The sequence below is a fragment of the Salvelinus fontinalis genome, chromosome 13, assembly GCF_029448725.1.
Source record: "Salvelinus fontinalis isolate EN_2023a chromosome 13, ASM2944872v1, whole genome shotgun sequence".
NCBI lineage: Eukaryota > Metazoa > Chordata > Actinopteri > Salmoniformes > Salmonidae > Salvelinus > Salvelinus fontinalis.
In genome coordinates, this window is record NC_074677.1 from 25,120,903 (window position 1) to 25,134,845 (window position 13,943).

General features: G+C 42.7%; 1 protein-coding gene across 2 annotated transcripts; it reads left to right on the top strand.

The window, feature by feature from the left end:
* The first annotated feature begins 6,045 nt into the window (after positions 1 to 6,045).
* On the top strand, positions 6,046 to 12,946 carry LOC129868297 (E3 ubiquitin-protein ligase RNFT1-like). Of its 2 annotated transcripts, XM_055942146.1 has the most exons (10): positions 6,046 to 6,236; positions 6,387 to 6,476; positions 6,974 to 7,437; positions 7,538 to 7,614; positions 7,712 to 7,812; positions 8,814 to 8,967; positions 10,776 to 10,934; positions 11,083 to 11,148; positions 11,344 to 11,445; positions 11,631 to 12,946. In XM_055942146.1, the coding sequence occupies exons 3-10, from the start codon at positions 7,020 to 7,022 to the stop codon at positions 11,763 to 11,765; spliced, it is 1,212 nt and encodes a 403-aa protein (XP_055798121.1). In that variant the 5' UTR covers positions 6,046 to 6,236; positions 6,387 to 6,476; positions 6,974 to 7,019; the 3' UTR covers positions 11,766 to 12,946. The 2 variants fall into 2 exon arrangements, with proteins under 2 accessions (XP_055798121.1, XP_055798119.1); XM_055942144.1 differs by lacking the exon at positions 6,387 to 6,476.
* The last annotated feature ends 997 nt before the right edge of the window (positions 12,947 to 13,943 follow it).

The window sequence follows — 13,943 nt, forward strand, 5'->3', positions numbered from 1 at the left end:
AGCCAGGTCTCTGTCCTCCTCCCCATAGGCTGTCTCATCGTTGTCGGTGATCAGGCCTACCACTGTTGTGTCATCGGCAAACTTAATGATGGTGTTGGAGTCGTGCATGGCCACGCAGTCATGTGTGAACATGGAGTGCAGGAGGGGATTGAGCACGCACCCCTGAGGGGCCCCCGTGTTGAGGATCAGCGTGGCAGATGTATTGTTACCTACCCTTACCACCTGGGGGCAGCCTGTCAAGAAGTCCAGGATCCAGTTGCAGAGGGAGGTGTTTAGTCCCAGGGTCTTTAACTTAGTGATGAGCTTTGTGGGCACTATGGTGTTGAACGCTGAGCTGTAGTCAATGAATAGCATTCTCACATAGGTGTTCCTTTTGTCCAGGTATGAAAGGGCATTGTGGGGTGCAATATAGATTGCATCATCTGTGGATCTGTTGGGGCGGTATGCAAATTGGAATGGGTCAAGGGTTTCTGTGATAATGGTGTTGATGTGAGCCATGACCAGCGTTTCAAAAATACAGCTACAGACGTGAGTGCTACGGGTCGGTAGTAATTTAGGCAGGTTACCTTAGTATTCTTGGGCAGAGGGACTATGGTGGTCTGCTTGAAACATGTTGATATTACAGACTCAATCAGGGAGAGGTTGAAAATGTCAGTGAAGACACTTGCCAGTTGGTCAGCACATGCTCGGAGTACACGTCCTGATAATCCGTCTGACCCTGCGGCCTTGTGAATGTTGACCTGTTTAAAGGTCGTACTCACATCTGCTGCGGAGAGCGTGATGACACAGTCGTCTGGAACAGCTGATGCTCTCATGCATGTTTCAGTGTTACTTGCCTCGAAGCGAGCATAGAAGTTATTTAGCTCGTTTGGTAGGCTCGTGTCACTGGGCAGCTCTCGGTTGTGCTTCCCTTTGTAGTCTGTAATAGTTTGTAAGCCCTGCCACATACGATGAGCGTTGGAGCCGGTGTAGTACGATTCGATTGTAGTCCTGTATTGACGCTTTGCCTGTTTGATGGTTTGTCGGAGGGCAAAGCGGGATGTCTTATAAGCTTCCGGGTTAGAGTCCCGCTCCTTGAAAGTAGCAGCTCTAGCATTTAGCTCAGTGCGATTATTGCCTGTAATCCATGGCTTCTGGTTGGGGCATGTACGTACAGTCACTGAGGGGATGAAGTCCTCGATGCACTTATTGATAAAGCCAGTGACTGATGTGGTGTACTCCTCAATGCCATCGGAAGAATCCCGGAACATATTCCAGTCTGTGCTAGCAAAACAGTCCTGTAGTTTAGCATCTGCTTCATCTGACCACTTTTTTTATAGACCCGAGTCACTGGTGCGTCCTGCTTTAGTTTTTGCTTGTAATCAGGAATCAGAAAGATAGAATTATGGCCAGATTTGCCAAATGGAGGGCGAGGGAGACCTCCGTGTGTGGAGAAAAGGTGGTCTAGAATTTTTTTTCCCCCTCTGGTTGCACATTTAACATGTTTCCCTAAGTTAAAGTCCCCGGCCACTAGGGGACTCATCCTCTGGATGAGCGTTTTCCTGTTTGCTTATTGCGGTATATAGCTCATTGAGTGCGGTTTTAGTGCCAGCATCGGTCTCTGGTGGTATGTAGACAGCTACGAAAAATACAGATGAAAACTCTCTGGGTAAATAGTGTGGTCTACAGCTTATCATGAGATACTCTACCTCAGGGGAGCAAAACCGAGACTTCCTTAGATATTGTGCACCAGCTGTTGTTTACTTACAGTTGAAGTCGGAAGTTTACATACACCTTTGCGAAATACATTTAAACTCAGTTTTTCACAATTCCTGACATTAATCCTTGTAAAAATTCCCTGTCTTAGATCAGTTAGGATCACCACTTTAATTTAAGAATGTGAAATGTGAGAATAATAGTAGAGAGAATTATTTATTTCAGCTTTTATTTATTTCATCACATTCCCAGTGGGTCAGAAGTTTAAATACACGCAATTAGTATTTGGTAGAATTGCCTTTAAATTGTTTAACTTAGGTCAAACTTTTCAGGTAGCCTTCCACAAGCTTCCCACAATAACTTGGGTGAATTTTGTCCCATTCCTCCTGACAGAGCTGGTGTAACTGAATCAGGTTTGTAGGCCTCCTTGCTCGCACACGCTTTTTCAGTTCTGCCCACAAATTTTCTATAGGATTGAGGTCAGAGCTTTGTGATGGCCACTCCAATACCTTGACTTTGTTGTCCTTAAGCCATTTTGGCACAACTTTGGAAGTATGCTTGGGGTCATTGTCCATTTGGAAGACCCATTTGCGACCAAGCTTGAACTTCCTGACTGATGTCTTGAGAGGTTTCTTAAATATATCCACATACTTTTCCTCCTCATGCGATCTATTTTGTGAAGTGCACCAGTCCTCCTCATGCCATCTATTTTGTGAAGTGCACCAGTCTCTCCTGCAGCAAAGTACACCCACAACATGATGCTGCCACCCCCGTGCTTCACGGTTGGGATGGTGTTCTTCGGCTAGCAAGCCTCCCCCTTTTTCCTCCAAACATAACGATGGTCATTATGGCCAAACAGTTCTATTTTTGTTTCATCAGACCGGAGGACATTTCTCCAAAAAGTACAATCTTTGTCTCCATGTGCAGTTGCAAACCGTAGTCTGGGTTTTTTATGGCGGTTTTGGAGCAGTGGCTTCTTCCTTGCTGAGCGACCTTTCAGGTTATGTCGATATTGGACTCGGTTTACTGTGGATATAGATACTTTTGTACCTGTTTCCTCCAGCATCTTCACAAGGTCCTTTGCTGTTGTTCTGGGATTGAGTTGCACTTTTCGCACCAAAGTACGTTCATCTCTAGGAGACAGAACGCGTCTCCTTCCTGAGCGGGATATGACAGCTGCGTGGTCCCATGGTGTTTATACTTGCGTACTATTGTTTGTACAGATGAACGTGGTACCTTCAGGCGTTTGGAAATTGCTCCCAAGGATGAACCAGACTTGTGGAGGTCTACAAAAAATTTTTTTAAGTCTTGGCTGATTTCTTTTGATTTTCCCATGATGTCAAGCAAAGAGGCACTGAGTTTGAAGGTAGGCCTTGAAATATATCCACAGATACACCTCCAATTGACTCAAATTATGTCCATTAGCCTATCAGAAGCTTCTAAAGCCATGACATTTCTTTCTGGAATTTTCCAAGATGTTTAAAGGCACAGTCAACTTAGTGTATGTAAAAAATAAATAAAATAAAAAATAAATAAAAAAACTTAGTGTATGTAAACTTCTGACCCACTGGAATTGCAATACAGTGAGTTATAAGTGAAATAATCTGTCTGTAAACAATTGTTGTAAAAATTACTTTTGTCATGCACAAAGTAGATGTCCTAACCGACTTGCCAAAACTATAGTTTGTTAACAAGAAATGTGTGGAGTGGTTGAAAATCGAGTTTTAATGACTCCAACCTAAGTGTATGTAAACTTCCGACTTCAACTGTACATGCATAGGCCATGTCTTACCAGAGGCTGCTGTTCTATCCTGCCAATAGAGTGTATAACTCACCAGCTGTATGTTCTTAATGTCGTCGTGCAGGTACGACTCGGTGAAACATAAGATATTACAGTTTTTAATGTCCCGTTGGTAGGATATACGTGTTTTCAGTTCGTCCCATTTATTTTCCAGCGACTGAACGTTAGCTAGCAGAGCGGAAGGCAAAGGCAGATTAGCCACTCGTCGCCTGATCCTCAACAAGGCACCCTGATCTTTTTCCGCACAATCTCAGTTTCGGGTATCTGACTCTGGTCGGGTGTCTGTAGGATCTCCCTCCCGTCCGACTCATTGAAGAAAAACTCTTTATCTGATCTGAGGTGAGTAATCGCAGTTCTGATGTCCAGAAGCTCTTTTCAGTCATAAGAGCCGGTAGCAGCAACATTATGTACAAAACAAGTTACGAACAACGTGAAAAAACAAACAAAAAATAGCATGATTTGTTAAGAGCCGATAAGATGGCAGCCATCCCCTCCGGCGCCATCTTTAAACTGGCTTTCCCATTGAAGACATCATCCAAAGAATCACAGCCCTTCCCCATGACAGGACACTAGGTCTCCAACAGCTCCTTGGATTTCAGCACTCGGATAGCCATGGCTCTTCAACATTGACAACAGTGGCTCTGTGGTCCACAGAGTATTCACAGTATTCCAGCCACTGGGAGGCCATCAGCTCATTATCTTTCCCGTACCGTGTGGCTACATTCCCTCGGAACCTGGGATACAGATGCTCCTGGAGAAACTTACCAGGGTTGGTGGATTCCCTGACAGGGTCCTTCGTGGCTGAGCTTGCAGTAACTCAAAGCTTCCTTAAGTCCTGCCACAAGTGTGAGCCACTCTGCTCCTTTGTGATGTGTTCCAAAGCAGTCGACTGAGTTGGGTCAAGTTTCAAAATTTCATTGTAGAAGGACAGGCAGTTGTAATTGACATGCTCTCCATGTGGCTGGGAAAGAGTAGAGAATCTATATTAAGTTATTATATGAAGTTAGAAAACATTGAACAGAAGAGACACACATCAGTTTAAATAGATTAAAATGGTACAGCCACAAATACATTTTCCTTTCAGTCCAATTTTACATGGGGTGCTACTGGCTGATGATATTATTTGTCGGTTCAGCATTAACACACAGAGCAGACTCCCCATAGGCAGATACAGGTGTCTCAGGCTCCTATTCAATTCCACCGTGGAATGCAGTAGTGGGAGGCAGGGGTGGACATTCGGGATCCTTTTCTGCATATTGGTCACTGGCCTTATGGTGTGTGAAGTCAATGCTGTTTAACCGCATTGGCTCAAGGTTCCTCAGAGTCCCAACATTCCATTGTCGCTGCTCATCTGTGCAGGCTATGCCAGTTAGCCACTGCATTCTGCACCTGTGATATAACGTTTGTTACAAAAAAAGACATTCAGAAAAAAATCCTATTATTAAAATTTGTGTGACTGAGGACTATGTGATCAACTTAATTCAAACACATGCAAGTTTCATCCTAAACTTATCTTGCTACTGTTCCCAATGAGATGAGACCACTGTTACTTACCATACTTTAGGCATTACCCCCAACCACAAGGATATTTTACAAACCTTATTCACACAGAAAAACAATAACACTAAAGAAATACATGTGATGCTAACATTTTTAAATAAATGTTATACCCTACTCACCTGTAGTCCATAAACTTACATTGCTTCACCATACTTACAGATTCCCCACATGAATAAGGAAGTTCTGTTGATCACACAAATAAATGTAACATGACCAATAAATCATGACATTCTCAATCCAGCTTTCATCCAACAAAACGTTTGGTCTAACTGCTATGTTAAGCCTGACTATTTTATCATTCTGTGTCTAGATAAGGCAGTATTGCGCACTTTCATCTATAAAAGGAACGAACAAAATAAACTATAAACATAAATTACAAGACCAAGAAATGTGAATATTGATCACAGATATCATCTGACAACTTTGTTGGTTATAGTAACTGTCACCACAACACATGCAGGCTGCTATAATCGCTTATGTTAAGTAATGTTAGACATAGAAATGCAAGTGACTGCTTATTTTCCTACCTTCCACAAAATGTAGGCTGCATGACTTTCCAATGTCAGCGATGCACGCGCATCCAGCCGTCTCTACTGATCCGTTGTTGGAAAGGTACCCAAGTAGTGTGGTAAGAGCTGCTTGATTGGCTGGCCTGAACATCTGCCTTAAAAATCCTTTTCCCCTCCTGGTGAAGAACTCGGCTCACCTTACCACTGTGGAGGTACTGATAGGCGTCTGTATTCTTGTAATTTTTCATAGTGGAACCATCCACTCCCAAGGAGAGCACGACCTAATTAAAAATGTCCCCATACGTAATTTCAGGCAATTTGATCAATTAATCAAGACGTGTTAATGACGTGCGGTTTTATATTATTAGCTAGCCACCGCTCTGAGGTAATTCGCTAGCGTTGAAGGAAGTTGTGAAACGGAAACACAAACACAATCGAGTCAGAATGGAACTGTGTCAAGTGGGCGGGGCTACATAAAGCGAATAATGGCACAGATATAAAGATGAGTCCTCTATCTAGCTCTATGCTCCCAAACGATAGGATTATGGTTTAACTTGCGAATTAGTTTTCTTTTAGGTTGTTTCTTTTATTTTCGTTCAATTTTGGGTTTTGGACAGATTATTAGATGGAGAACGGTGGCTTGTCATGAAACTCCAGACTCAGTATGACAGGTATTTTAAACCTTTCTGCTTGCATTGCTAAAGAAACGTTATAACAACGTTAGCCTAGCTAGCTGCTAACGTTAGCCGTTTGGCAAAGATCTGTCATCCGAAATCTAACAGTACAGTAGTTAGCTAACTGCCATCTCTATCATGTTCCAGGTGGCTCTTTCACCCCCCCTCCTCTCCCATGCAGAACCTATTCCCCAGGTCGTTGTTGTAAATATGTTTTCAGTCTACTTACCTGGTGAAGTAAGGGTACTTTAAAAGAAATCCTGTAATCAGTGCCAACACGGTCAACAACCTCTTAATGATATTTATATTTGTCAAAAAGCTGTCAATTGTAATGTTGATCTGACAGCTTGCCACAGTTAACGACACAGTTAATGTTAGCTAGCTGTTTCGCTAGCTACTAATGTACGTTAGCTAGCTGACTGTCACTCCCTAAATGTAAACAAAAGAGAAAACCGTTGCTAGATAGACCAAATACAAAAGTGTGTATTGGTATATATATATTGATGAAAACACCGTCCTGAATCTGATTGTCATTTAGCCAGCCAAAGTAACATTACTAGGCTGCATCACAATATTTGTTTATGCTGTCAACAACCTGTAAGTTACTGTAGCTAGGCCTAGCTAGCGAACATAGCGTGAAAAAGTTAGCTAGATTGTTAGCTAGCATCTGCACATTTATAACCACACGGCATCTTATCTTTCCTCCTTAACCTCTAACGATTTATTTGTTGAAGGAGTGATTCCAAAAGAACGTTAAAATCGAGGGAATCCCCAACTGTGATGCAGCCTAACTCCAGTGAGCTGGGTGCCCATCAGGCAGGACATGGTTTGTCTCTGACGCTACTGACCAGGACACCAGCAGGGGCTACAGGGGGCTCTGCTGTCCCGGAGACTAGTGGAGAGGTCCGGGTACCTATCCTCTCCAGCGGGCCCTGGGAGTCATGTAGAGGAGGGGCGTCATCCCGTAGGTCCAGAGCCAGTTCCAGAACCAGTTCCCACAGCCACTCTCATTCACATTGTGGGGGACACCAGCACTCCCACAGTGAGCCCAGTGAGGCGGACCCGGCTGATGCTGATCTGGAGTCAGGGGAGCCCAGCACCTCATTCTTGGAGCTGCGCTACCTCTTCCGCTGGGTTCAGAAGAGTCTTCCTTTCATAATCATCCTTTGTGCTAAACTGGTCATCCAACATGCCCTAGGTAAGTGTCGGGCAACAATAACATAGCTATACAGTCAGGAACAACTTTTTATTTATCTCAAGTTAGTTTGAAATAAATATAACTCATGACATTGTTGCAGGTCTAGCTGTTGGAGTTGGCTTATTTACAACTTTTCTTTATGTGAATAAGAACATTCAAACCCAAGTCTTTCTTCAGGTAAGTCAAACAGTAACACTATTTCTTCATTCATTTCTACATCAGTGTTTAAACACTATTCAAACCTCTGAATATGATCCTTCATGTATCTCCTCAGGATCGTCGGTCAAAGATAGAGTGCATATGGCTGCTCGTCTTCCTGGCGTCCTCCACACTCCTGCTTTACTACACTTTTCTCACTGAGACACTTTACTATTGGTAAGACACTTCCATTTCACCTTACTTCACTTACCAGAGCAGACCTGGGCCCAACTTCCCGATAGCAATGGAATATTTTTTACAAGTGTTTTTAAGTGATGCATCTTTCCTACAAAGGCCGAAGATGTAACGTGATTCCCGAGAACGTTCGCTAAATGCGTCGTTGAGGCCTGTGTCGATACTGATAGGACCGAAGGAAAGGCAGCGCTGCTCTTGGATCAGCTTTCTCCATTCAAATCTTACCTTAACATTCAAATTTTTCCACAATACTGACGACGGAGCAGCTCTTAGAAAGATATCACCTTTGACTGCCGATATTGAGGCGGCTTATTCTAATGCTTACCCTACAATAATGCACTAAATCAAGAATTGCCGCCACAATGCGCACATGTTGTTACACATCATGAAATGAGTCAAAAATGTAACATTAGCCTCCAATTAGCTAAATAGAACTCAGTTGAATGACATTTTAAATTTTAAATTATATAGGCCTGTAGCATATACTGTAAGCTATTCATATTTTAATTCAGTCATCTGTTTTCATTTGAATCATCTTTTTATCCTTCGACATTGTCAACTTTGTATTTGTAGTCAACTTTGTTGTGAAGTTACCGGTGGTCACAGAGAGACAGATGAACATATTGATTCTATGTTTAGTGGAGGTCTTCTGTGTATAAAGTGACGTGGTAAGGAAAAAACGAATCTAACGAAGCACAGTTGTTCTATAACAAGATTTTTCAAGTGCAACTTTAGTAACAATTCTTTTGGGAAACAGCTCAGAAATTTAACAATGCTGCTACTGAAGTTCTAACGATGAACTTAGCCTTAAGATGCTTTTGGGAAACCGGGCCCAGAGCAGAAAACCGAATAGAATAGGAAAACCTTATTGGATACACATTGTGGACATTTGCGGTTGACATAGTGACATAATACACAAAAGAAACCAACATTAAAATCATCAGGAGCATAATATGTAATCCACATCTTTTCCTCGTTCTCAGCCTCATCTTCCTAAACCCAGCTGTTGAGCCCCTAGGTTTCTGGGAGGTCCTATGGGTGGTGGGCCTCACCAACTTCACACTCAAGTTCCTCATCATGTGGTTTAAGTGCCTTATCCTACTGCTGCCCTCTAACCTGGTGACCTACAGAGCCCAGGTAACGAAGAAATACAATACAGCTTTATTGATATACTATACAATTGTTAATTTTTCTGTCACAGATGGAAGGATGCTCTCTCCAGTTGTGTGACTACAAGTAGACTATGCTCATTCGCTCTTGTCAGACACAGGTGACAGATGGCTCTAGTCTCCACTGTGAAGAACTGAAATAGAAATTGCAGCACTTCGGAAAGTATTCAGACCCCTTCCCGTTTTCCAGATTTTGATACGTTACAGCCTAATTGTAAAATGGATTAAATGAAACATTTTCCTCATCAATCTACACGCAATACCCCATAATGACAAAGCAAAAACAGTTTTTTTGGAATACCTTATTTACGTAAATATTCAGACCCTTTAATATGAGGCTCGAAATTGAACTCAGGTGCATCCTGTTCCATTGATCACCCTTGAGATGTTTCTACAACTTGATTGTTGTCCACCTGTGGTAAATTCAATTGATTGGACATGATTTGGAAAGGCACACACCTGTTTATGTAAGGTCCCACAGTTGACGGTGCATGTCAGCGCAAAAACCAAGCCATGAGGTCGAAGGAATTATCCGTAGAGCTCCGAGACAGGTTTGTGTCAAGGTACAGATCTGGGGAAGGGTACCAAAACAATTCTGCAGCATTGAAGGTCCCCAAGAACACAGTGGCCTCCATCATTCTTAAATAGAAGAAGTTTGGAACCACCAAGACTCTTCCTAGAGCTGGACGTCCGGCCAAACTGAGCAATCAGGGGAGAAGGGCCTTGGTCAGGGAGGTGATCAAGAACCCGATGGAGCTCTGTCAGAGTGACCAGAGTTCCTCTGTGGAGATGGGGGAACCTTCTGGAAGAACAACCATCTTTGTAGTACTCCACCAATCAGGCCTTTATGGTAGAGTGGCCAGACTGAAGCCACTTCTCAGTAAAAGGCATGACAGCCCACTTGGATTTTGCCAAAAGGCACCTAAAGGACTCTGTCCATGAGAAACAAGATTCTCTGGTCTGATGAAACCAAGATTGAACTCTTTGGCCTGAATGCCAAGTGTCACGTCTGGAAGAAACCTGGCACCATCCCTACGGTGAAGCATGGTGGTGGCAGCATCATGCTGTAGGGATGTTTTTCAGCGGCAGAGACTGGGAGACGATGACTGGAGCAAAGTACAGAGAGCTAGAGAGATTCTTGAAAACCTGCTCCAGAGCACTCAGGACCTCAGACTGGAGTGACGGTTCACCTTCCAACAGGACAACAACCCTAAGCACACATCCAAGACAACACAGGAGTGGCTTCGTGACAAGTCTCTGAATGTCCTTGAGTGGCCCAGCCATAGCCTGGACTTGAACCCGATTGAACATCTCTGGAGAGACCTGAAAATAACTGTGCAGCGACACACCCATTCAACCTGACAGAGCTTGAGAGGATCTGCAGAGAAGAATGGGAGGAACTCCCCAAATACAGGTGTGCTAAGCTTGTATCATCATACCCAAGAAGACTTGAGGCTGTAATCGCTGCCAAAGGTGCTTCAACGATGTACTGAGTAGAGTCTGAATATTATGTAAATGTGATATTTCATTTTTTTGCTAGATTTAAAAAAAATAACTGTTTTTGCTTTGTCATTATGGGGTATTGTGTGTAGATTGATAAGGGGGGGGGGGGGGGGTTCATACATTTTTAGAATAAGGCTGTAACATAGCAAAATGCGGAAAAAGTCAAGGGGTCTGAAATACTTTCCGAATTAACTGTAGGTTCTACCAGCATTTTTGGGGGCCCAAAAGGTATGGAGAGAAAGCATTCATCTATGCCTTTCTGTCTGTCCCCAGGGACGGTGGTACATGCTGGCTGAAGAGGTGGGCCAGGTGTACCAGGCTGTGGCTCCCACCCCCCTATGGTTCCGCTACCTGGTCACCTACCAGAAAGTGGATGGAAATACTGGCCTCACCCTGGGAGTTCTACTGGCTTTGGTCTACTTCATACTCAAGGTGACTGACCTTATGACTGCATCACACTGCATTTATCAAAGATGTATGCTTTGAAGTGGCTCCTTAGTAGTGGAAATTCTGAAAACGGCTACATTGTATTTTTTTCACCTTTGTTTAAATGTACTAAACTCTTACTTTTGAAATGTAGCTTTTAGGATTGTATGGACAGTGGGGGTCTTTCCAGAAAACTGTGAGGATATTTCTCTGTGGTGAGGTACAGTACTTTAAATACATCAACATGTTAACTGTTTCCTTAGTGGTGGTATGTGGGTTGACTGACAAGTGACTACTGTCTTGAACAGTCTTGCTCATGTGTAGATCATGTGTATCATGTGAGTATAATGGCGACACTTGTAAGGAGTTTGGATGACTTTGTGGGTTGTAAATATGCGTTGTTCCTCCTCCTCAGCACACGGGGGCAGCAGCCACCAGGAGCCAGTGCAGTGAGGCTGGGGACATCTGTCCTATCTGTCAGGCAGAGTACAGAGACCCAAGGGCCCTCCTGTGTCAGGTGAGACACCACTCATCCATGAGACGGCAAACACTAATATTACTGACTTTTCTTTACTCCTACTATGTAGTTACACATACTAGTTTGATTTCAATATTCCAGCCACACAAGGGTATACTCATTGTGTTCCTTTTGATTCTGCACATGGTTGGATAAAGAATGCCTGTTTATTCTCTCAACAACAGCACATTTTTTGTGACGAGTGCATTGCTCTCTGGTTCAACCGGGAGAAGATGTGTCCACTCTGCCGCACGGCCATCACAGACAAGGTCCACAAGTGGAGGGACGGGGCCACGTCACCTTACCTCCAAATCTACTGAGAGAAGGAGACAATGGAGGAAAGAAGTGGAGACTCTTGGACACTGTTTGCGATGTGTGAATGACAGTTGTATTGACAGCAATACTCCACTCATCATTGGCTTGTGAAGCTGATGACCACACTGTTCTTCCATTCATTAAGGGCTGTGCCTACTACTGGCCAACGTCAGTAAGAGCGCATAATATTTTCAATAGGATTGGGATGCATTCAGCACCTTGGCATGTTACTGTTGCAACTGTAACTCCCTCTCCGACTGTCACTTTTCTACACGACTGACTGACGGTAGTTCTCTCTCTGCATGCCCTCTAGTGCTGTTTTTAGTTCCTTTTCAAACGTTTATATTTTTTTATCATGATGTGGAAATATTCATGTTTTTTGTTTTCACAGCCAGCCTAAAAAAAAGACCAGACAGCCTCTTTCTTTATTATGCAGAGCTGTCAGGGAATAGCCTGTTACCACATCTGTGTTTGCCATTGACCATAGGAGTTGGCAAGACAGCACAAACTGATCTTGCACCAGGCTAGTCTGGGAATACCTGGGGGTTTCTTCTACTTGGCTTCATGAGAGGAATATGTTAGAGTATTTTAATCAGATGTATTATATCACTCCCTCCTAAATCATACGAAATTAAAACACGCTTTGATCTTTGTTTGGTAGATACCTGGTCTTTCAAACACTTTTCTCTTTGAGTGGCAAAGAATCCAGCGTGTTGCAAAGGGGATGCCATTCTGTGTCTGATACAGGCACTCAGGCTAGTAGTGGTTAAAGAACAAAATGTATTCAACACATTGAGAAACAATAACAAACACCAAGGTTGCTATTTAAGAAGTTCTTCATTTTGGAGATTTATTCTTTTCAAATGAAGTCCGATTTTTTACATTTGTTTTCCAGATGACAAATAGGAGATTGAGATTTGGTTTGATCCAAAAATAATTTTTCTAAAGCGATGACGGTTACATCCTTTTTGAAAACCAAAGAGTGGGAGAATCCATTTATTTTATTATCATATTTAACTATGTAGTGAAATTTCATTTTTGTCTTGCATAAAGTTGTTCAATCAACAAATGAAATTAAATATATAAAATTCCTTTTCTTTTCAATTATAGCCTAAAATTCAAATTGGCTCTGGGTGTTTACATTTACTCACGATATAATACACACAATGTTTAAGCTTGTTATGAACCAACTTTGTCTTTCAGTTATTTACAACCCATTCATCATTAAAATGAAGTGTGCAGAGGTCTGAGGGACACACAGATAGGCATCAATCTAGCCTGTCCCTGTTCACATACTGTTCTCAGGAGGAATTCACAGTAACATGAAACATATGTACCATATTATCTAATGTTCCATTAGGACTGCCATAGAAGTGAACTGAAGGCATATATACTGAACAAAATATAAACACAACCTGATAAGTGTTGGTCCCATGTTTCATGAGCTAAAATAAAAGATCCCAGAAATTTTCCATACACTCAGAAAGCTTATTTGGCACAAATTTGTTTACATCCCTGTTAGTGAGCATTTCTCCTTTACCAAGATAATCCATCCACCTGACAGGTGTGGCATATCAACATGCAGATCAATCAGAATGTTCATTACACAGATGCACCCTGTGCTGGGGACAATAAAAGACCACTCTAAAATGTGCTGATTTGTCACACAACATATTGCCACAGATGTCTCAAGTTGAGGGCATGCTGACTGCAGGAATATCCACCAAAGCTGTTGCCAGAGAATTTAGTGTTAATTTCTCTACCATAAGCGGCCTCCAACGTCGTTTTAGAGAATTTGGCAGTACCTCCAACCGGCCTCACAACCACAGACCATGTGTAACCACGCCAGCCCAGGACCTCCACATCCAGTTTCTTCACATGTGGGATCATCTGAGACCAGCCACCCAGACAGGTGATGAAACTGATGAGTATTTCTGTCTGTAATAAAGCACTTTCTGATTGGCTGGATCTATGCCCTCCCAGGCTCACACATTGCTGTGCCACTGCCCAATCATAAACCCATAGATTAGGGCCTAATTGATTGATTTCCTTTTATGAACAGTAACTCAGTAAAATTGTTGCATTCTGCATTTATTCAACAGTTGGGTGAGTTCACATCTATTCAGGTAGTGACAGTCATTTTAGTTTGGATGTTCTTAACCATGTTTCCTGTGCTTAGCTCT